Source organism: Coccinella septempunctata, chromosome 6, assembly GCF_907165205.1.
Source record: "Coccinella septempunctata chromosome 6, icCocSept1.1, whole genome shotgun sequence".
NCBI classification, from domain to species: Eukaryota; Metazoa; Arthropoda; class Insecta; order Coleoptera; family Coccinellidae; genus Coccinella; species Coccinella septempunctata.
In genome coordinates this window covers 9,528,122-9,552,605 of record NC_058194.1, presented here as the reverse complement: position 1 = coordinate 9,552,605, position 24,484 = coordinate 9,528,122, and the positions used below count along the sequence as shown (strand labels likewise).

Here is a 24,484-nt window from a genome sequence, read left to right as displayed (position 1 = left end):
GCAGTGCTGTCTTTCTCACTCCTTCTCTCTCTCTCTCTCTCTGTGACCCACAAAATGGCTGCCAGTCAGACAGCAGATCGGAAGAAGCTGTCAACCTGTAACTTGATCGGTCGGAAGTCGGCAATCTATTAACAAAATAAGCACCAAAAATACGGTAGGAACACCAAGTCCTCCTGGGACCCAACGGCGGTCGGATAACGGACGCGGAAGCCGGCACTATACTCAGTCTACGATCACTAGATCAAGTTCAAAACGGTAGGTAAGTATTTTCAGCCAGTCCAACGGACTAAAGAAAGCGGAAAATAGCCCTCAGGTATGCACTACGTAAGGAATAATAATACTACAAGTGACTTGCCTTAAACTTTCAAACTTCTTGACGTAATTTCCAACTCACGGTAATAACACCTTACACACTTTTCTCGGCAGCTCGATCTCCACTGACGTCGCTCTTGACCTTCCGCGCAGGGCTCGAAGAAGTACCACTCCTCGGGAAAACTGCCCCACTATCGGTAATTCATTTCCCCATTGGCTGCACTCAAATTGCTCGGTCAATCAGCCGGCCCGGAAAGAAACAGAAACAACTGAAGAGAAGGAAAAACTGACCAAGTTGAAAGACCGCTCTCGACTCAGAAAATGTACGGTTGAACGGAAATAATTATAAAATATATGAATTCTGAAAACAAAAGACATATACGGTTTCCGCTACAACTATGGGACTGGTCGGTGGAAAACAATGACATAATATCAATCGGTAAAGACCCCCTATGATAACATAACGGTTTTCTTCGGAGATATTTCGGTTGATAGGTCTTATTATACAAGTATACAGTCCCTGGCCATATTATTAGACGCATTGATTCGATGCAAAATCTCAATATTGAATTATTAAATTGAATGTATATGTTACATATACTTAATCTGTAAATGGTTTTCACATATAATATATCATATTCAATAAAAAATATTGATTTATTGATGATTAAACATGAAATTCTAATATTTTGCTGAGCCACCCTGTGTAGCTATGAGAGCTTCATACTATCAATGCAGAATTGTTCGGTTTGCTGCATTCGAAGATAATGATTTCATATGTGGATTATCGAAATAACGTCCGAACCTGCAGAATGCAAGACGTCCACTGGAAGACATAGTACTGATTCATGCTTAAGTACTAATACTACAACATCAAAAATAAATGCCAAATAGAACAATTTAATGAGAGTCGTAGATGAAACTAACATTCTGTGGAAATGAAATTCAAATATTCTGCTTTTTCCTCGAGCAATACCAGTAAATATAAAAAAAATCCTCAGTGCGTCTAATAAACTGGCCAGGGACTGTAGGTGAAGAAATTTCCTTTTCGTGGCGGGGCAAAATCTGCCTCGTCACATCCCACTCCTTCGTCGGCAAGAAAAATAAAACGAAGTTTTATTTTTCTTTCAACCTCCCTGGGTATCGTTGCGGTATCTCTAAATGTAGGTCTCAGCCTGTGAAAGCTGCGGGGTTATTGACCTCGGCGTCATTTCATGACTTGATGAATTCGAACGGTAATTTAAAAAAAACTGTCGGTTGGCGTATCCACCATGTCGGTAAGAAGACTTAGCCTTCTCGGATTTTCAAATTGGAAAAATTATTCGGTCAGGTTCTTAACGGTATATACCTTTTAATCCCAAGGGATTTCAGGTCCTTTATGTGGACGTGTCTGACAACCTTACCACTGCCATCCTTGATGTCATACACCACAGGAGAGACTTCGTCTACAACGGTATACGGTCCGTAGTATTTCGGAGCCAATCTGGCGGCAACTCCCTCTACTGCAGAAGATAAGGAATGCCCTCTTCGGTACACTTGGTCTCCAATCCTATGACGCCAGTCTCTACGACGTAGGTTATGGTGGCTTTGCTGGGCGAAGGCTCGTGTTAATCTAGTTCGGACAAATGTAAAAGGTTCGGTAAATCGGTTACGGTTATTTACATGGTATGCAACTTGCGGTTCGGTATCCGGTTTGGTGTGATCCTCTGCCTCCTTGTTAGCACTCTCGGTTGAAAATTTGGCGTTCGGTGAACGCATTTCCCTATCAAAGTTCAAGAATGCTCTGGGGTCTGCGGTCGACTCCTGCTTTGGGGAATTCACTCCTTGGAAGCCTGGTACACACCTCTTTAGACAGCTGTTCTCATGGGCCTAAATTCCATCCATTTGGAGAATCTGTCATTTTCACAGGGTTCTTCCACCACATAGGAATGATTCCTTGCCGGTTTCTGCTGTGGAACCTTGTATCGGTGACACTTGCTACATTTTCGGACATATTGGGCAATTTCTCGGAACATTCCTGGCCAATAGTAGCTGCGGGCTATTCGAAATTTTGTTTCTGCTATTCCCAAGTGTCCAGCGGTCGGTCGGTCTTGGTTTTAGAGAAGGACTTCTCTTCGGTTATCTTTCGGAACACATAACTTCCAGGGATTTCCCAATTCTGGCTCTGTAAAATCATCGGAATCGCAAAAATGGCGGTATAATTTTCCTGACACAATTCTGTAGTCGGGAAACGCTATAGGATTCGATTTTACCTCTGCCAATTTCCTCCTGTACCATGAGCAACTTACATTGTCCTCGGTCAGGCATATGGTTCCTTCGGTCGGTAACGGTAACGGTAATGGATTCTGCTTTTCCTGCGTCATGGGCTTGTCCTTTAGAGACCTGCCATTCAGAAAGCATTCGGCGGTTTGGAGATTGATGGAGAAGTCGTGTGCTCTCAGTACATCCATTCCCAGTACTACACTGATCGGTAAATCTGAAACTAACAACCACGTAGCCTCAATATTTTCGGCTCCAACCTGAACCTGTGCTGTGTACACTTCCTCAATCGGGATAGAACTTCCGTTAGCGACAGTGGTGGTAACGTCCCTAACATAATTCGGATTTATTCTAGCGGCCTTGCAGTGAGCAGCCACTTCACTGCTGATGAAGGACCTGGTTGATCCGGTGTCCAATAGTGCCTGGAACTCCTTGTCTCCTATAAGAACAGTAATTATAGGACGGTTATCAGAAAAGGTTTTCTTCGGAATAACAGGGGATGGAGTTGATTGGAACTGACGGATCCCCGGCTTTGGGGAGGTCCTCGGTAACGGACACTGACAATCTCTGGACATTACACCCTTCTTACCACATCGAGAGCAGAAAAGTATCGGTTTCGATTTACACTGTACTCGTAGATGGCCCTTACCACCACATCTCCAGCACTGGGTTTCGGTTGGCGGTCGGACGGTATTCTTCGGTTCATCTTGTCTCTGACGTGCTGTAGAGTTTTGGACAAGTTTCGGTTTATCGGACGGTTCGGACAGTGTGCTGAGGTGCATTCCGATCGGTTGGACGTTCGGTGAGGGATTTCGGAAAGTAAGATGCGGTTCGTTGATGAGACCTTTTTGTATCGGTGGCGAAGTATAGTTAGCAGCTTGCCATTTGACCAATTCGAAAACTTTTCCTTTTCGGAGCAGTTCATCTATCGTGGAAGTCGGTTGGAAGGCCAGGGCGGTTTGCAATTCTGGCAGTAAACGTCGTCGGATGATATTCACCAGCTCTTCCTCGGTCGGTCGCTTTACGGTCAGTTTCTGAAACAGATTTTGCATTCGAGTTACATACAACAAGAGTCGTTCATCGGTTCCTTGAGTGCGTTTCTTGATCTCCTCTAGAAGAATCTCCTCGTAATCAGGAGGAAGAAAGGCCTCTCGGAGTTGGTCTTTGAAATCTGTCCAGTCGCTGAATGTGCCTCTTCGGGGAATGTACCAGTCTCTTGCATCCTTACGTAACAACTCGTAGATGGACTCGAATAACTGTTCGTGGCTCACCTTTCTAGCCTCGGCAAGATACTCAGCCTCTTCCAGGAACGAGGTCACACTGGTCGACCCATCAAAGGTCAGGCTCCATTTCCATACCGGAACGGTAGGAACGGAATAATTGGTAGTTTTCGGCGGTTTCGTCGACGGATCTTCGGTCGTCAGTTCGATTTCCTTGGCCGTTGAGACTTCGCTACCTACTTCTCTCACTCCAGCGGTTACGGTATGAGATGACGCAAATGAAACTCTCCTTGTTGATTCGGCAAAATCCCTCGCTAATCGCCTTGACTCAGGGGATGTTATCAACGGTATATGGTCATCATCGGTTTGGTCTGTTGGTAGCGGTTGGTCGACGGTAAATGGAAGGACATCGGTTGGCGGTCGGTTTTACGTAGGTCGATTCTGCAAAATAGTGCGTTCAATTTTTTCGGTTATTACCCTACAAACTTCTTGGCGGTCTTGCTGCAGCCTGTTATCCTGAGTGGTCGGTCGGGATATGTCACCTTCTTCTCCCAAGTTCAACAAGTCTGCCTCTCCAACGGTTGTTGAACACGGAATCAAACCTGGACCAAGTCTAGATGCGCAGTCCGGTAATTCCCGGTCAATCAGCGACGGTGTGCCGGCTGACAGGTTCCCTGGAATACCACCTAACCAGTGAGTATTCTCCAGCAATCTCATAGCAACCTTCAGGGAGTGCTCCAGCTCGGTTTTCTTGTGAAGCAGACTGACAGCTTCCGGAGATAGACTTCTCAGTCGGCCTTGAACGTGCAATAGCCGGCTCCTTATGCGCTGTAACTCATTGTCTCTATTATTAAAATCGAACTCACATATCTCTCCCATCAAGTCGAACAACTTGGCACCACAAACACCAATTTCCTGTGCCTGGTCAATGTCATCTCTTTGAATTAACGGAATTTCGGAATGGATAGCCCTTCTCAGTTGAGTTCTCTTCTCCTGAACGGTATGTCCTACAGTACAGCCTCGTGCCTCTAACTCCCACGTAAGTTCGTCGCTCTTCAGTCGGTTGACATCCATTTTTACGGCACCAGAAACTCAGAAGAAATATTTACAATATGTACTATATGGATATATACAAGAAATAAAGAACGGTTACCAATTTGCCAGTGTAGAGTATTTTGGTTCGAAAATAAAAAAAAATAAAGAAGCGGTACGGACGGTAACGGTAACAGGAACTACTCACAGAACAGCAGAAGTCCCTGCTCGGGCGCCAGATGTGATGGGCTTTTTCTCTCACCCTGGACGCTCCTTACCTTTGCTCGGGCGTCAGTGGGGCAATCAGTGGAACCCCACGTCTCTCACAGAATCTCCAAAAATTAGAGAGCCCGGGTAGACTTGAATGATCAGTGGAGAAGGGTAGCAGTGAAAACTAGGGTGGTAGCGTCTTCTTTGTCTCTGCTTTCTGACGGTTTTTAATCGTTCAAAAAGAGTACCTACCTCTTCTGACGAAAATCTAGTTCTAACTGATTTAGGGAACTGTCTCTCACTGGCAAAAATAACTGGCAACAAAATAAATGTTTAGTCCTTTATTCCTACTGGATTAAATTATATACAGAAATGTACAAGTCTCAACAAATATTGATGTCAACCGGCGTCCTGGTCAGTGTGGGGGCGGCTGATGAAACACGGTCTCTCCAGGAGAATACGGTTGAAATAGACGGTAAATACGGTTAAATTTTGTACGGCCACTCCAGAGGAGTACGGTGGAAATAGACGGTAGTTACGGTCTGTTGAGATCCTGGCAAGTCACTCCTTCTGTCGGCGGAAATCGGTACCGTGGCTGGTCTCAGTCCAATTGCAGTGCTGTCTTTCTCACTCCTTCTCTCTCTCTCTCTCTGTGACCCACAAAATGGCTGCCAGTCAGACAGCAGATCGGAAGAAGCTGTCAACCTGTAACTTGATCGGTCGGAAGTCGGCAATCTATTAACAAAATAAGCACCAAAAATACGGTAGGAACACCAAGTCCTCCTGGGACCCAACGGCGGTCGGATAACGGACGCGGAAGCCGGCACTATACTCAGTCTACGATCACTAGATCAAGTTCAAAACGGTAGGTAAGTATTTTCAGCCAGTCCAACGGACTAAAGAAAGCGGAAAATAGCCCTCAGGTATGCACTACGTAAGGAATAATAATACTACAAGTGACTTGCCTTAAACTTTCAAACTTCTTGACGTAATTTCCAACTCACGGTAATAACACCTTACACACTTTTCTCGGCAGCTCGATCTCCACTGACCTCGCTCTTGACCTTCCGCGCAGAGCTCGAAGAAGTACCACTCCTCGGGAAAACTGCCCCACTATCGGTAATTCATTTCCCCATTGGCTGCACTCAAATTGCTCGGTCAATCAGCCGGCCCGGAAAGAAACAGAAACAACTGAAGAGAAGGAAAAACTGACCAAGTTGAAAGACCGCTCTCGACTCAGAAAATGTACGGTTGAACGGAAATAATTATAAAATATATGAATTCTGAAAACAAAAGACATATACGGTTTCCGCTACAAATATGGGACTGGTCGGTGGAAAACAATGACATAATATCAATCGGTAAAGACCCCCTATGATAACATAACGGTTTTCTTCGGAGATATTTCGGTTGATAGGTCTTATTATACAAGTATAGGTGAAGAAATTTCCTTTTCGTGGCGGGGCAAAATCTGCCTCGTCACAGTCTCTTTCTACAGTTTTCATAAACGTGTCCAGGTATTTTACAATACGTACAAAAGATTCTCTTGAAATTTGGGTTGAATTGATTAGGATTATGATTGAAATTTACATTATGAGTGTTGCGGTAAAATAGCTCAGTGTTGTTGGTAAGCTTTAGTGGACTGTAATCACGTTTTTGTTCTTGAACCAATCTAAGCCGATGGCGAAAAAGACGAAATGGATAGCACTTACAGGGTCGTTCCAGAAGATCTTCCTGTAGACTTCCGTCCTCACGAATAGGCCTATTCGGTTTCCTCTTATTTGGTACCCCCTCCGGGAGAACCTCACTCGATCCCACCTTCACGCCGCGACCAGACTTTCTGGGCAACTTCCACTATAGGTTATGCACTGCTTTTGCTTAACACTAATTTTACGTCTTTGCGGGTTAATTATTTGACTTTAGCAAATTTTCTAGCGATACTTAGTTAGTTCACGAAGCGATTTTTCAGCGAGCACACACTCTTTTAACATCCAAAATTAGACTGTTCCTTGCGGTCAGTTTTTCTTCACATATTTCGCACATATGTCTAAAATGATTGCAGCGCGTCGAAATATGAGCTATATTACTTTAACATACTCCCGGGCCAAAAGGGACAAAATGACCCTTTTGATTAAATTGAGCTAAAACTACAAAAATGAATTATAACTGGTGATTTCTTGCAAACACACCCAAAACTCATCGCGAAATTATTATTTCCACAATCTTACATATAAGAGTAAGAGAAAATAGACGAAGAAAAAAAAAAAAAACTATACATTAGGGAGGGGGGCTAACTTTACTAAAGGGCGCTTCAGGATACCATTGGCGGTTTTCACCGTGGCAACTCGAGCCACCTTATCTTTACCAGGATGGATCGCAATTATACGCGCCAATGCCCATTTACTAGGAGGAGAGTTATCGTCCCTTATAAGGACGAGCGTACCTATGGTAGGAGGAGAGGTAGGATCTAACCATTTTTCTTTTTGCTGCAGGGTATGCAAATATTCTAAACGAAATCGACGCCAAAAATCCTGATGAATTTTTTGAATTAATTGCCATCTCGAGAGGCGGTTTATAGATACCGTAGATAACTCTGGTACCGGCAATGCAGTTAGCGGTTCTGTTGTGAGAAAGTGCCCTGGCGTGAGAGCATTAATATCTTCAATGTCTGATGTAATGGGCGTTAAGGGACGTGAATTCAAAATTGATTCGATCAAGGTCAAGGTGGTATAAAACTCTTCATATGTTAATATTTGGTCCCCAATAACTTTGGACAAATGATTTTTCACTGATTTGATACCGGCCTCCGCTAACCCATTGAAATGTGGGCCCGATGGAGGTGAAAAATGAAATTCAACAGTTTCCTTCTGCGCAGCGTCTTTCATCAAGTTGAGCTCCCGATGAGCTCCTACAAAGTTAGTGGCGTTGTCGCAATGCAAACTCATGATTCGACCACGCCGAGCCATGAATCTTTGAAGAGCGGACAGAAAAGTCTCGGTGGACAGATCAGAGGCCAGTTCCAAATGAACCGCTTTTGTGGCCATACATACAAAAACGCACAAATAAGCCTTTGATGTCCTAACTCCGCGATGTCTACTCATAGTTACAAAATAGGGACCTCCAAAGTCCACCGCAGAGTGCAAAAAAGGTTTCACCTGATTCACCCGAGGTCGTGGTAACGATGCCATTGGAGGTTGGAACGTTCTTGGATGCATCTTCCAACACCGAACACATTTCGATAAGACGGACTTAATAGCCCGTCTAGGCGACAATATCCAAAATGTTTGTAATAATAGGTATTGGGTAGTTTTGAATCCTGCGTGAAAATATTTATGGTGATAATATTCGACAATCAACTGAGTAAGACGTGAGGAGCGAGGCAAAATCATGGGAAACTTGGAGTTGGGGGACAAGTTAGAATGATTGAGGCGACCTCCAACTCGAAGGATTCCATCTTCATCACGAAATGCACCAAGCCTTCGGAATGGTCGCGAAAAGGCAGAATTTTCAAATTCATTCGAGAAATGCACCTGCTGTGTATATTTCACCAACACCTTCAAGCTCTCATGCAATTCCCGCAGCGCAAGCGCACCATTTCGTTTCATTTTAGGGTTTTTGGAGTTATAGATAAATCTCAACATGTAAGATAAAATGCGTTGAATTGTAATAAATGTAGACTTTTCATTTAGCAAATTACTCAAAATGTTATGCGATGGAACTGTTGTGAAGTGAACCAATTTTCTCTCCTCCTCCACTGGGTAAGTAACATTTGTTGAAAAATGTTTCATGGGTAATGTGGAACTGAGAAGAAATGATGGACCTTGCCACCACAAATTATTATGAATGATATTAGAAGGCAACGAACCTCTTGAAGCTATGTCAGCGGGATTGTTTGCACTATCTACATGAAACCAGTTATCTATCGGATATTTTTCTTGAATGAAGGAAACCCTGTTCGCGACGAAAGTTTTCCATCTGTGAGGGGATGCTTTTATCCAATATAAAACTATTTGTGAATCAGACCATAGACAAATTTTATTTATTTTCACCTGACTTCCGATGTTTGTTAAAACAGAGTGCACCAACTTTGTGAGCAAAACGGCAGCGCATAATTCCAAACGAGGAATTGTTACTCGTTTGAGCGGTGCCACTTTAGATTTGGCACATAAAAAATGAGTGGAAATATCCTCAGCAGTATGTACGGTGCGAAAATAAACTACACAGGCAAAACCCTTCTCGCTAGCGTCACAGAAACCATGTAGATCGATGGCATCAGTATTGAATGGAATGACAAGTCTAGGTATTCTTAATTCTGTCAAATGTACAAATTCGTCCCGGTATTGCCTCCACACTCTAACAATCTCGTCGTTTGGGGTTTCATCCCAACCAGCGCCAGAAGTCCATAAGCGTTGAATTAAGTATTTATTAAGAAAAGTTATAGGAGACAAGAATCCCAACGGATCATAGACCCGAGCCAACTCTGACAACATGATACGTTTACTACAACCTGTATTTTCCATTGATTTGACTTTAAATGAAAAATAATCATGTTCAGAATTCCATCGCAAACCTAACACTTTCAGTGGGGATTCCTCACTACTATCAGAAAATGAAATTGGACTTCGCGATAAATGAGATTCGGGCAAACCAGACAATACTGCAGATTCATTACTTGCAAACTTTCGCAATTCAAACCCGCCAAGTTTCAACAATGAAATCAATTCATCCCTAAGCTTAATAGTTTCAGCCAATGATCGACAACTAATCACGAAATCATCGACATAAGAGCATTCACGAATAGCTTCCGAAGCCAGCGGAAAATGTTGGCCCTCGTCTTCAACAAGCTTTAATAAAACTCGTATCGCCAAAAAGGGTGCCGGACTTGTCCCAAAAGTCAGAGTCAAAAGACGATAATCTTGGAGTTCCTCTTGCGGTGAAAATCTCCAAAGAATGCGCTGATAGTCAGTTTGAGATGGATCAACTAATATCATGCGATACATCATTTTAATGTCGGCGCATAAGACATAAGGTCGAAGGCGAAAATTTATTAAAAGTCGTGCAATATCCTTCTGCAATTTGGATCCTATCATCAAACATTCATTAAGCGATTTGTTTCCTGCGTATTTAGCTGAGGCGTTAAAAACAACTCTCAATTTTGTTGTAATGTTATCCGCTTTAATAACACAGTGATGTGGTAAATAATATACGCCTGAAGTTAAAGTTTCAGTATTGTGAACCAATTCCATGTGCCCGAGACTTAAATATTCCTGCATAACGTCAGAGTACTGAAGGTACAAGTTGGGATCTTTTAGAAGACGTTTTTCTAGCGAATAAAATCTAGAAACTGCATGATCTCGCATTTCGGGAAACGAAGGTTTCACCAGATTGTCTCGAAAAGGGAGAGATACAATATAGCGACCATTTTCGTCTCGACGACAGTTTTCCAAAAAATGACGTTCGCATCTCTCATCTTCCGGACTACTTATGACTACGGTGGGAACATTTTCCATTTCCCAAAATTTTTTAACGATATTATCTAACGAAATATCGGAAGATTCGCAAAACAGCGACATATTATGTTGAGCAGGTAGTTTGATATCTATCTTTCCCATTATAACGTAACCAAATATAGTGCTGACAGCAACAGGCTCATCTGATGAACCCGAAATCGAACCACCAATGAGGGCTTTTGAGAAAATGTCTGCACCCAATAAAATATCGATTGAACCAGGGCAGTTGAATTTGGGATCAGCGAATTCAATATTATCCAAATGTGACCAATTTTTCACCGGTAGATGGTATGCAGGAAGACTATCACAAATTTGTTTCAAAATAACCGCGTCTGCGATTAGAATGGGAGCATTTTTATTTGCGGGTTTAAGTGTCAGCGAAACAATTCCTTTATTTATCCTAGATTTCATAGAATCAACTCCTTGTATATCCATTACATATTCAGATTTTTTAAGACCGAGTTTGCGAACTGCCCTTTCAGTAATGAACGATGTCATACTTCCTGAGTCTAGAAGACATCTTAACGGAAGAAAATCACCATGTTTATCACCGATATCTATTAAGGCCGTCGCTAACAAAACATTACTCTGTTTCGAGTCGATTCCAGACCCAACAAAATTTGAATTACCTTCGTTTTCAGTGTTTGGCTTATTAAATGAACTTGCTGCCTCTTGATTTTGCGAAGTATTTCCTTTATCATGGTGGAGTAAAGTGTGATGAAATTTGGAGTTACATTTCTTACAGCTGTAAGTGGAACGACATGAATTCAAAGTATGAGCGCTACTTAAACAATTAAAACATAAGCGAGAAGTTTTACAAAAAATATACCGATCCGCAGGCGATTTATTTTTAAAGGCAGAACAAGTATATAGCGAATGATTCTGTTTACAAAGAATGCAATTAGTAGCGGGCGATTTATTAACATGAAATGCATTAGAGCGAGGAACTTTCATTTGCGATTGTACTGGAAGCGGTTTTTTGGTTCGAGTAACTTGCGGAGAAGCCAATGTATCTAAGACAGTGCACTGCCTATTCAGAAATTCAACCAATTTCGTATATTGAGGAACTTCGGCAGAACCGTGTTCAGTTTCAAATCGAGTTACAGTGTCAACATCAAGGCGGTTCAAAAGCAACATTAACATCACAAAATCCCACTGTTCAGTAGGAAAACCTAACGTCTTTAAGGCGGCTAAATTTTCGGTAAAGGTATCCAACAATTTTCGGAGAGAACCAGGCGTTTGGACATTTATTCTAGCCGAATTTTCAATTTCAACCCAATGGCTTTGCGCTCTTAATCGTTTATTCGAATAACGAGTTACAATTGCTTCGTATGCTTGGGTGTAATTTGATTCAGTGAGAGGTATAGATCTGACAAGTGATAAAGGTGGTCCCTCCAGAGACGATATCAAATAAGTAAACTTTTCAATGTTACTTAATCGACTATTTTTGTGTATCAACGCATTGAACTGATCATGAAAGGTTGCAAATTTCTTGAATTGGCCATCGAATTTCGTAAGATCAATCTTAGGAAGACGAACATTAGAAGACAATAAATCTAAAGTACCTGAAGTTTGTCCGGTTTTCATCACATTGTCTGTATCATTCAATCCATCGAATAACTCAGCCAACACTGCTTTAACTGCGTAAAACTCGGAAAGGAAAGCGTCACGTATCACATTTTCATTATCGACATCTGCCTTTTCATCTGAAAGCAACAGCGAAATAATCGCATTGTGTTGTTTATGAAATTCATCGTAAATTACCTGGATATCCTCACTTCTAACTTTAAATAAAAGACAAACCGATTCATCCGCTTTTGCCTTTTGTGATAAATTATATAACGTATGTATATCATTCATTGCGATGTTACGATAGGCTTTATATTTTTTCATCTTGTCCATTTCGAAAAAATAAACAAAACTCTAGAGAATAACAACTGACAATACGGATTATTAATTCAGCGAAATGCGTAGGCGCTCTCTGCACCAGAAGAATAAATTTACGTTCCGTGCGCACAAGAAAATTTAAAAGAGGGGAGCGTCTGTTCTCTCCCACCTGTTGTATTTTGCGGAAGATGGCGGAAACTGAAAATTTAGAAATTCATGACGTTGGGAAAACTCTAAATTCAAAATTTTCCAAGGGCAATGGCTTTTATAATTTAGTGAGAATTAGCGGAAAAAATATCGATTAAGTTCAGCGAAGTCAACAAGAAATATGCGGACTCGAATAAAGGCGAATTTGCGTGTATTTGCAATCTTAGTGAAATCAACCAGAGTGATAAGGGTACAAATAAGCATAAAAAAATAGAAACATCCGGCCCGAAGGACCAATGTTGCGGTAAAATAGCTCAGTTTTGTTGGTAAGCTTTAGTGGACTGTAATCACGTTTTTGTTCTTGAACCAATCTAAGCCGATGGCGAAAAAGACGAAATGGATAGCACTTACAGGGTCGTTCCAGAAGATCTTCCTGTAGACTTCCGTCCTCACGAATAGGCCTATTCGGTTTCCTCTTATTTGGTACCCCCTCCGGGAGAACCTCACTCGATCCCACCTTCACGCCGCGACCAGACTTTCTGGGCAACTTCCACTATAGGTTATGCACTGCTTTTGCTTAACACTAATTTTACGTCTTTGCGGGTTAATTATTTGACTTTAGCAAATTTTCTAGCGATACTTAGTTAGTTCACGAAGCGATTTTTCAGCGAGCACACACTCTTTTAACATCCAAAATTAGACTGTTCCTTGCGGTCAGTTTTTCTTCACATATTTCGCACATATGTCTAAAATGATTGCAGCGCGTCGAAATATGAGCTATATTACTTTAACAATGAGTATTATTGGAGGTTCCTGGCTGAGAATTGTTGTTGTTACGATAAGAGTTTCGACTTGATTGATGGTTGGAATTATTAGACCTTGGTTTTTTGCGACAATTTTGTGTGTTGTGGTTTTTCATTTTACAATAAGAACAGTAAAGTCCGATTGAATTATTCGATTTATTTTTTGTATAATTGAGAATTTTTTCTTCTTGAAGGGCCATATTATAAGCTTCGTTCAAATTGTCGATATCTCGAGCTCTTAACATTTGAGATATTTCCGGTTTGCAATGAATGATAAATCTTCTCAATGCAGTTCTTTGAATTGATTTCTTAATCGCGGTGAATTCGTCTGGTTCGGAAGATAGATATTCAGCTTGGATACATTCATTTTTGATTTTTTCGACTCTTTTGAAGAAATCGGTAATTCCCTCATTCGAATATTGACGAAGTGTTTCTAGTTCTTCATGGCTTTGTGCGACATGCTTTGTTTGACTGTAATACGTTTTCAATTTGGTTTTTAGGGTTGTCCAATCACTTATTTCATCAATATCGATTTCATTTATTACATTTGTGGATAATTGTGATACTACGAATAGAAAAAGACTTGGAATTTGATTTGGTTGAGCCAATGAAAATGCTGAATTTACATTTGTTATGAAAGTGTTGAGTTCCGTCCGGTCGCCATTGAATGTTTTTATGAATTTGAATAGAACAGTTAATGGTAATTCTTCAAATGGTTCGTCGTCACTTAGATTATCATTCGCGGTGCCTGGTTTTTCTTCTTTGAAAGACATTTTGTGCAGTTTTTATATACTTTACAAAGTTTCAAAAATTTGACTCACTTTTGGTTGCGGTGTTTGGGTGGGGCCTTCCGTCGAAGTGCTCCTCTGACTTTGCGTCCGGAAGTTCTGGTTGATTGGTGTTGATCCCTCTGGCTCTGGCTTTGGCTCTGGCTCTAGGTTACCCTTGGATTGATTCTTTGGTGATCCCTTTCTGGCGATCCCTTGTTGAATTGTTGTGGTCCCTTTTTCTGGTGACCCCTTGTTGCGTTGAGGTGATCCCTATCCGGCGATCCCTTGTTGTCCCTTTGTGGGCTGATTATTTGTTGTCCCTCTTGGGGTTGTTTTTGTTTTGTTGTCCCTCTTGGGGTTGTTAGGTACCTCTGGGTGATCAACTTTGTGGTTAATCCCTGATCAACTTTCTTTTTGATAAATCCCACTTCTGACACCAAAAATTCGTGTCGTATTCCTGCTGCGAACTTTTGGGTTTTTAAAAAGGTTCTTCTGACACCAGGTGGCTTTTTAGAGAAGACACCAAAACTCGTCGAATGGTCGTTGGAATTGAAACTGTGCACTTAACTTGATTTATTTACTGGTTATGGTTACAGGTCACCTTTACACTTAGCTGGTACTTATTTAGTTAAAACAGAACATAGAGCTACTATACGTATGAATTACAATATGCGATACGTGTGGTATGATTACTTATGCGGAACTAACGTTCTATACGACAGTCTGGGCGGAACTGCTTCGCAGTTTGAGGAAGTCTCTTTTATATTATTTTAATATTGCTTATTCAGCAAAGTTATTTTTAGTATCAATAATGGGATTTTTTGTATACAACAATATACAATGCGCGAGTTTTCAGAAATGGAAATGATGACGTTAGCAAAAGTGGCGAACACTGAGGAAACCAATTTCCGCAAAATGAAAGTAAATTAATGAACATGGTCAAATTAACACAATTATATCCGGCTCTGCAAGTATCAAATTTATGTTCGATGTTAGTGGACTGTATTTTGTTGAGAGGCTGAACTTACGGACCCTCACGGTCACTTGCACCTCGGGAATGGTTACTGATGTAGGTCCTGGCCACTATAGACTATATTAGTGAGGTTAGAATCACTCAGTTAGCGGGAGATCCATATTCAAATTTTTTTACATAGGAATCGACTTTAAGAAGGAATATCGCTAGCTAGAAGTGAATGTTAATATAAAGACATGCAAAATTGGGTGCCGTAATTGTTACAGGTTGTTTCCAAGTACATTTTACATCACAATATACTTTTATATGTCCTAAAATCAAAATTGAACACATTATTATACGGAATATATCCGTATGTCGTAGATCATTTCTGCTATACGTCAATCATGAACCGTAACAAAGAAAATGACATGCTACGCTTGCGCGTTAGAATGATGTCAGCTTCAGAGGTTAGAAACGAAATGAAGCTACGACAAACTTCCATGGATCTTGCGGACCAATTTTATATTGATCCATTATTGAAAAAATATACCATTTTATTACGAAATTTTGTATTCAACTTGTTAAGAAAGGATCATAGAACACATTCAACAGAAATAAATCTTAAGAAATTCGCTAAAATATCCAAAAAAAGGCGAGAAGTACGCGGCATTTTTAGTCCCATAAGAAATGCATAGGGAATTCAGGGAGCAGATCCACGGATGGATCGTGATTCAAATTTCCCGCCTAACCTCACTAATATGGTCTATATCACTTATCGTCCGAAAATGTTTGTCTTAGACTTCGGCAAGTACTTAACACTCAACTTAAAATTATAAGTAATATCTGGAGAGTTTGTATTGAGTTTTGGGGTTTAATAAGCGAGATAGTATGGGGTTTTTAACGAGCGAATTTTCAACGAGATCGTTTGCGAAGCGAGTTTATCTCAATAATGATACGGTGACATCTGTTCAGCCTCATGTGTCCAGTTTTTTTTAAACTTGCAGAGGAATCAAAAAACAATGAAAAATGAAGGGTGGGCTGAAAGTGATCTCCTCAGTGTCGGGACGAAACAATTTTCAATGACATCATTTATTGCAGAGGTCAATTTGTCATGCATGATCCAAAGTTTCTTGATCCAGAAGTTCTGTAATCCATCAGGCCCAGGTGTTTTCCAGTTGTGTAGTCCTCTGATAGCTGATTTTACTTCTTCAATTGTGATCATGTCATGTTGCATCGGCTCATATTTTATAGCTTCAGAGTTTTCATCTTCCATCCGGTATCTCCATTGAACTGTGGTTTCGTTGATAATTGTTCGTTCCAGAATTGTTCAATGGCTTCCTTTGGTGGTAACTTTCCATTTTCTCCATCAGACGATGTGAGTGACCGGTAGAAAGTTTCTTCTGCCTTTTCGAATGAATTATTGTCTCTTTTTCGTCTATAATTGCTTTTATATCTCCTTAGGCGTTCTGCATACAGACTTAATTTTTGCTTTAGAGTGTCGAGGCAATGGTAAGCTGTAGCATTCTCCGTCTCTCGTTTTGTGTGTGTCCTGTTTCTATCCATGATCTCTTTGTCAGCTTTCACAACCTTTCTTCCGCGATTCCCGTTCAAGTACGGTGTTCCTCTGAATTCCCCCATGTACTTGCGTACAGTTCTCGCCGTTCCGAGCAGTACCGCCTTCTGCATGACCCCATAGATATTTTCGACCAGCTGAAGTTTCCTAAAGTTCTCTAGTAGTTTCTTCGGTATCAGGCCTGTAGATGATATGACAATAGGGATGGTCTTGACATCTTTCAGCTTCCTCTGTCTCCTGGTTTGCTCCTCGAGATCTCTGTACTTTGAAATTTTCTCAGTCTGCCTATCTAGAAGATTGTTATTATTTGGAATCGCCACATCGATGAATAGTGCTCTGTCCTCATCCTTATTGAGCAATATGAGGCCTGGTCTATTGTGGGTTATTTTCCGGTCTGTGAGAACCGTGCGATCCCAGTATAGCTCGTGATGTTCATTTTCCAATACAGCATCCGGATGGTAATTGTAATAAGGAACCTTTTTCGAACTTAGAAGTTGGTGTTTTAGTGCCAATTCTTGGTGAAGAATCTTGGCAACGACATCATGTCTATTTTTGTACTCCGTGCCCGCGAACTTCTGACATCCCCCGGTGATGTGCTGGATAGCTTCATGTGTCGCACAGCCATAACGACAGCTATCGTCCGCCACTGAGGCATCCTTGGCGATGTACTTCATGTAATTTCTTGTTGGAATCACCTGATCCTGAATGCGAGCATGAAGCCCTCTGTCTCAGGAAACAACCTTCCGGAAGTCAACCAGTAGTTCGACGCAGATATGTCGACGTAACCATGGTTGACCTCGTTCTGGTGCCACCCATGCAAAGGTTTTCCAATCAGTTTCTGCATTTTACTTTCTGCAGAGTGTTCGACGGTTTCCAAGTGGTTCTGCTGTAGCTTTAACGGTGTAGAACTATCAGCAACACAAACTTCTTGATGGAGTTCTGATGAAGTAGCCTTGCTCAGAAAATATTTTCGTAGTCTCTCAATTTCCTGGGTCATACGGTTGGACAAATCAACAATTCCTCTACCCCCAAGATGTCGTGGTAGCTCGGTAGCTCGGTGAGCTTCTGGGGTGATGTTTATTGTGTTTAGTCAGCATCGTCCTTATTTTTCTCTGTAAGGCTGCTAAATCGGTGGTGGTCCAAGAGATGATACCGAATGAGTAGCTCAGCGCCGAGCAAGCGTAGGTATTGATAGCTTTTATCAGATTCTTGCTGTTAAGGCCAGTTCTCATTATCCTTCTCAATCTTCGGGTGAACTCCTCCGTTAGTTCTTTCTTCATCTGGCTCTGATTGATTTTTCTTGCCTGTTTTATGCCAAGATACTTGTATGTGTCTCCTTCCTTTAATGCTTCAATTTCTGCTCCTTCCTTGAGTTTGAACGTACCATCTTCTATTTTCCCTCTCGTTATGTTCAGCAGTCGACATTTTTCTAGTCCAAACTTCATTTTGATGTCTTCCGAGAATCCTTCCACCATTTTCAGCATCAGTTGCATTTGCCTCTTGGTAGATGCGAAGAGTTTCAAATCGTCCATGGAAAGGAGATGATTCAGTTTCATCATAGTTCTACTGCCGCTTTTGATGGCAAATCCGTAGTCCGTAGAGTTCAATCTATGAGACAAGGGATTCAGGGCCATGCAGAACCACAGAAGGGTCAGCGAATCCCCTTGGAAAATTCCGCGTCTTATCGGAATAGGTCCTGTTGTAGTGGAGCCATCTGCTGCTTTCATATGAAGACTAGTACGCCAGGTTGACATGGCGTTTTTCAGGAACTTAACAATATTAGGATCCACCTTGTAAATGTTCTAGATAGTCAAGAGCCATTCGTGAGGTATGGAATCGAATGCTTTCTTATAGTCTATGTACGCAGCGTAAAGATTCCTTCGCTTGGAGAACGCTTGATTGCAGATAACTGAATCAATTATTATTAGCTGTTCTTTGCACCCTCGGCTCTCTTTGGTGCACCCTTTCTGTTGCATGGAGATGATGTTATTCCTTTCGCAATGGTTGTGAATTCGATTTGAAATGCACAATGTGATTAATTTGAACATCGTCGGAAGACATGTGATTGGTCGGTATTTGGATGGGTCTTCTGTATTCCTTTGGTCTTCAGGTAACAGGTACGTTGTGCCATGTGTAAGGAATATTAGCATTATTTCAGGATTTTCCATGGCATCATTTATTGCGGAAGTCAATTTGTCATGCATGATCCAAAGTTTCTTGATCCAGAAGTTCTGTAATCCATCAGGCCCAGGTGTTTTCCAGTTGTGTAGTCCTCTGATAGATGATTTTACTTCTTCAATTGTGATCATGTCATGTTGCATCGGCTCATATTTTATAGCTTCAGACTTTTCATCTTCAATCCATCCGGTATCTCCATTGAACTGAGGTTTCGTTAATAATTGTTCGGTCCAGAATTGTTCAATGGCTTCCTTTGGTGGTAACTTTCCATTTCTCCATCAGACGATGTGAGTGACCGGTAGGAAGTTTCTTCGGACTTTTCGAATGAATTATTGTCTCTTTTCCGGCTATAATTGCTTTTATATCTTCTAAGGCGTTCAGCATACAGACTTAGCTTTTGCTTCAGAGTGTCGAGGCAGTGGTGTGCTGTAGCATTCTCCGTCTCTCGTTCGGTGTGTGTTCTGTTTCTATCGATGATTTCTTTGGCAGCTTTCACAACCTTCCTTCTGCGATTCCCGTTCAAGTACTCCGTCAGTCGTCCAATGTCTCTTCTTAGTCTCTCTGTTTTGTGTTGAAGACGTTTCTGCCATGTTGGCGCATATAATTTGTGTAATTTTGGACCATCGTTGTTCGTTCGGCGAATTTTTGCCCCTATGGTTTTAGCGGTCGTTAGCGCTGCACAGTAAAAAACTAGATGAAGATATTCCAATGAACTTCCATTCTGTAGGTACTCAGGTAAAACGTCCTTATTCAAGATGTCGATTATGAGTGTTTCTTGGATGTATTGAGTCGGGGAGGTGCTATTCGATGAAGAGGGTCAGTTCGGCAAAGTATCTCCTCATATCAGAGTCAACTTGTCGGTGGAGCTCTTCCCTATCGTCCTGGTGCTCTGCCTCACTTGGGTTGCAAGATGGACTTTCAGCGTCAATTTCTTCTGGCTGTTGTTGCCCAGGCATGTGAATTTCATCAGAGGTGTTGGTGTTATTCTCTATCGCTAGCGGACGCTGAAGTTCTCGTTTAATTGCGTCGATTCGGGCCGTTGGTATTAGTTCATTTCTCAGAATTACGCGATACTGGTCTGCCACCCGTTGTTCAGTGACATTGAGATTAGGGTAGGCGTTGCAGAATTCCTCATGGAGCCTTTTCATATAGTTGTTCGTGTTCTGCCCTAGTCCCGTGATGGAGTATATGCGCACTATAGTTTCATTCATGGACGTTGTCCACTTTATGCGCTTTCTAACTAACCCCGCTTGGGTGAGCACTGGCTGAATATCCTGCGCAGCACCTTCAGCGGTTCGAGTCAGCAATTGAATTGGACTCGTTGGTTGCTGTTGTTGCTTTGGAGCTGTAGCTTCTTTTGCAGCAGGAGCCCGCTTCCTCAACATCCTGCCACCGACGTCCCGCATGCTGTCATGTACAGCGCCGGCTCCAGACATGCCCTGACGATCCCCAGGCAGCGACTTGTTTCCGAGGCTTCTCGTAATCACCATTTCCATGGGTTTGTGCTCCCCTTTCTCGGTTTGGGTGAGGGGTAGAGAAATGGGAGCAGAAAGAGCACCCCCATAAAGGATGTGAAAGAGAGAGGATAAAGGAATGGGACTGCGTACAGCAGGCGTGGCTGGCTGCACCGTCTACGTCGTTACGATGGCTACCCGGCAGGCCATCTACTTGATAGCTGCCAGGCAGACCAGACATTAATTATGACTTTAGCCTTGCGGCTGTCACACTCCTCTCCAGAGGAAAATTCACTTATCCCAGATATCTCAGATATCAAAAGGATTAAGCTCTGTTGGAGCCCTTTCCAGGTTTTCGGGCTCGTGGTGGTGGTCGGGTTCGGGTCGCTCCTCGGTTCCCTGCTCTAGGTTGGATTCCTGCTCCCCCCGCACTTCCTGTCGGAGCAGACGGTGTTCCTCTGAATTTCCCATGTACTTGCGTACAGTTCTCGCCGTTCCCAGCAGTACCGCCTTCTGCATGACTCTATAGATATTTTCGTCCAGCTGAAGTTTCCTCAAGTTCTCTAGTAGTTTCTTCAGTATCAGGCCTGTAGATAATATGACAATAGGGATGGTCTTGACATCTTTCAGCTTCCACTGTCTCCTGGTTTGCTCCTCGAGATCTCTGTACTTCGAAATTTTTTCAGTGTGCCTATCTAGAAAATTGTTATTATTTGGAATCGCCACATCGATGAATAGTGCTCTGTCCTCATCCTTATTGAGCAATATGAGGTCTGGTCTATTGTGGGTTATTTTTCGGTCTGTGAGAACCGTGCGATCCCAGTATAGCTTGTGATGTTCATTTTCCAATACAGCATCCGGATGGTAATTGTAATAAGGAACCTTTTTCGAACTTAGAAGTTGGCGTTTTAGTGCCAATTCTTGGTGAAGAATCTTGGCAACGGCATCATGTCTATTTTTGTACTCCGTGCCCGCGAACTTCTGACATCCCCCGGGGATGTGCTGGATAGTTTCATGTGTCGCACAGCCATAACGACAGCTATCATTCGCCACTTATTATTATTATCAGCGAGAGGATTCGTCTCTTGTTCTTATTCCAGAGCTTTTTTTTTTAATGGGAAGGAGAAAAGGGGAGACCCCTGATACTACTATGTGGGACAAATGAAATAAAATAACTACTATTAGCTTCCCAAATATCCCACTCCTGAAAATCTTTTCAAGCATTCCATAAAAAAATTAGAAATGACCAAAAAACTGAATAACAGAATGAAACTCAGTGTGCAATTTTGCGTGTGCACGAAAATCCATAATTAAAAATAAAAAAATTTAAATGAATGACAAAATTAGAAAAATCTTTCAATAGGTATACTCCATTCACTTTTATTTTAGCAGTCGGTTGGCCATGGAAATTTGACACATTTCACTCTGTATAGTACAAAAATGTGGGATTATGACGCTTGTCAAAACATTTTTGGGTTTTAAATTAACGCTATGTTGCCCGTTCTACGTAGAAGTTTCTGTTATTACGTATTTTATAACAATGTCGAATCTCTTCGGAAAATATGTGACGAACATAATTGAAGTTTATACAAACTGATTGAAGGCATACCAAATCCAGTTATTTGCATGGAAAATTCAAGAGACCAGTATAATACAATAATATGCACTAGCTTGAGGAGAGTTAATATTCGTTATCTCCTTTGGCTAGAGTTTGAATACGTTACATCAGTTGTAGATTTCAAAAATATCAACCCGAAGATGAAATGCATATGTTGCAGTGATTGGGAATGGTTATCTCCCGAAGGAAGTAACAGATAATTACAAGAATGTTAAATTCTTCAACAAAAATCATCTGCATCAATATAAGTAAAAGAAATTAAAGGAAGTTTCAAGTCAAGATGAACTTCACCTCTGAACAAAAATTTCACATGAATAAACAATTAACAGGACAACTGGCGCGTATTTGTGGCTGTTCATCTCATACATTGATATAATAATAATAATTAGGTATTTATTGGTACCTTAAGACATTTACAATGTATAGGACAAGACAAATGAAAAATAGATAAATCAATTTTCGGGAACTTACTCTACGATGACATTCATCGAAAATCCTGTATTAAACTTTTCGCATTAATTCACTCAAACATAAAATTCTCAAATGCCACCACTTTTTTGGGTCTCCCAATAAAAGGAAATTCTTTGTCATCCTCTTCATTCACAATCTTTCTGATTGGGGAAATATTCAGCTAAAATATAAGTCGTTTAGATTCAGATGAAACATTATATAAATTCTCTATTCTCTTACATTGAATATGTTCGCTACCGCCCGACGTATTGTGGATTTTAGAATATCAGGGTATAACTATTTGAATGAAGTGCTAAATAGAACTTCCTGAAACCCTGTTTCATTTTTCAATCACTTTCGGCATTTTCGTAATTAAAATTGGTATTAGTTGTGGCAACGGCGTTATGACATTAACGACATTTCATGAGTGCCAACCTTGCTCCGTTCTAGTAACAAAAATTTTAGAAAATTATTTCGTAGCCAACCAACTGCTAAAATGAATGTGAATGCAGTATAGGGGGAATACTTTCACTAGTGGCCGCTTCAACAATCTTTACATCGTTTTCACTGTAGCAACTGTAGTAATTGCTATCTTGGCAGCCAATTCAGTAGTAAATAACTGAAATCTGGAATAGGAACGACTACAGGCGGCTATAGCGTCAGAAAATGTCCCGGTGTCCAAGCGTCAATGGACTCGACATCTGATAATAGCGAAGACAACGGGCGTGTATTTAAGCTTGACTCTATCAAACTATCAGCGTCAATATTGTGTTGAACTCTTCATAGGATAAGACATGGTCACCTATAACTTCTGTTGAGTGCAGCTTCACCGACCTAATGCTAGATTCTGCAAGCCCATTGAAGTGAGGACCAGAATGTAGAGTCTTGCAGTTTTTATGGGATGAGAATTGAAGATTTCCAGAATTAATTTTAATTAACAACAACGCTCAAACTTCGTGACAACTCTCTCTTCTTAAGAGAATTTTTAGGTTAAATCAACACACCCCTTCAATAAATCTAGGATTTCTCCAACATAAACAAAAACAAACTAAAATTCTTCAACATTTAACAATTTTCGTATATACTGAAATTTGGAGTTAGGCGATGATTTTTTTTAAATATTTATTTTGTGCAATACAATCTCTTATGTAATGATACTTGATATCAATATGCTTATTTTCATTTTCAGAGTAGAGGAAATTTTAATACAAGACTGATTGTGTTCGTGAAGCATAATTGGAGTACTTATAACAAAAATTTCAAAAAGAATCTGTTGAATGAATAAGCCTCCATAAAATGAACATAAAGTTACATATTCCGACTCAGTACTAGATGAAGTAACTAAATTCTGTTTCCTGCTTCCACATTCTAGTATTCTGAATCATTTTAATAACAAAGCCGGTAATACTATCATTGGGATTGTTTGCATAGAGTGAATCTACAAACGTGAGAATTTGAATATTTGAATTTTCATTTTTAACAAATTTCAAACCAAAATTCTTTGTCTTGTTCAGATATCTGAGAATACTCTTTAAATAATTTCAATGTTCAATTTCATAGGAATTCTGAAATTTACTGAAGTAGGATATAAAATATATCATATATCCGGTGTTGATCCCAGCATAATATACATTAAGCAACCGATTGAATCACGATAAGGTACATTTTTTGAACACTGATCATTCAATGATAAAAACAGTTTTGGTTGCGTGTGAATTTCAAGACGCAACAAGAACTCCAGCGTCCGCTGGCAATAGAAAATAACACCACAGATGAAATTCACATGCTTGGGCAACAACAGCCAGAAGAAATTGATACTGACAAGAGAAAATACTTCGTCGAACTGGAAGGAACAGATCCTCTTCATCAAATAGCACTTCCCCGACTCGATACATCCAAAAAACTGTCACTCACAATCGAAGTCTTGAATAAGGACGTTTTACCCGAGTACCTACAGAATGAAAGTTCATTAGATTTGATTAGATATCTTCATCTAGTTTTTACTTTGCAGCGCTAACAACAGCGAAAGTCATAGGGGCAAAAATTAACCGAACGAACAACAAGGGTCCAAAATTACACAAATTACACGCGCCACCATGGCAGAAA

At 41.0% G+C, this 24,484-nt stretch overlaps 3 protein-coding genes across 7 annotated transcripts in view; 1 reads left to right on the top strand and 2 right to left on the bottom strand.

The window, feature by feature from the left end:
• LOC123315857 overlaps positions 1 to 3,281 on the bottom strand; it is a 40,379-nt gene extending 37,098 nt beyond the window's left edge. Inside the window, exons 1-2 of one of the 3 annotated variants that reach the window (XM_044901745.1) lie at positions 2,565 to 3,281; positions 2,435 to 2,476 (exon numbers count right to left, since the gene is read on the bottom strand). In XM_044901745.1, the coding sequence (XP_044757680.1) occupies positions 2,435 to 2,476; positions 2,565 to 3,146 (624 nt within the window). In that variant the 5' untranslated portion in view covers positions 3,147 to 3,281. Of the gene's footprint in view, positions 1 to 2,420; positions 2,477 to 2,564 lie in introns of all 3 variants that reach the window. The other 2 variants (XM_044901747.1, XM_044901746.1) reach the window with 2 other exon arrangements.
• The window catches only part of LOC123315853 (sulfite oxidase, mitochondrial-like), an 857,507-nt gene that overhangs the window by 59,338 nt on the left and 773,685 nt on the right, over positions 1 to 24,484 (top strand). The window lies entirely within an intron of this gene.
• On the bottom strand, positions 6,993 to 12,537 carry LOC123315852. The gene is made up of 2 exons (XM_044901738.1): positions 12,308 to 12,537; positions 6,993 to 12,249 (listed from the first exon to the last, which is right to left on the bottom strand). Exon 2 carries the CDS (start codon positions 12,128 to 12,130, stop codon positions 7,304 to 7,306), a length of 4,827 nt encoding a protein of 1,608 aa, XP_044757673.1. The 5' UTR covers positions 12,131 to 12,249; positions 12,308 to 12,537; the 3' UTR covers positions 6,993 to 7,303.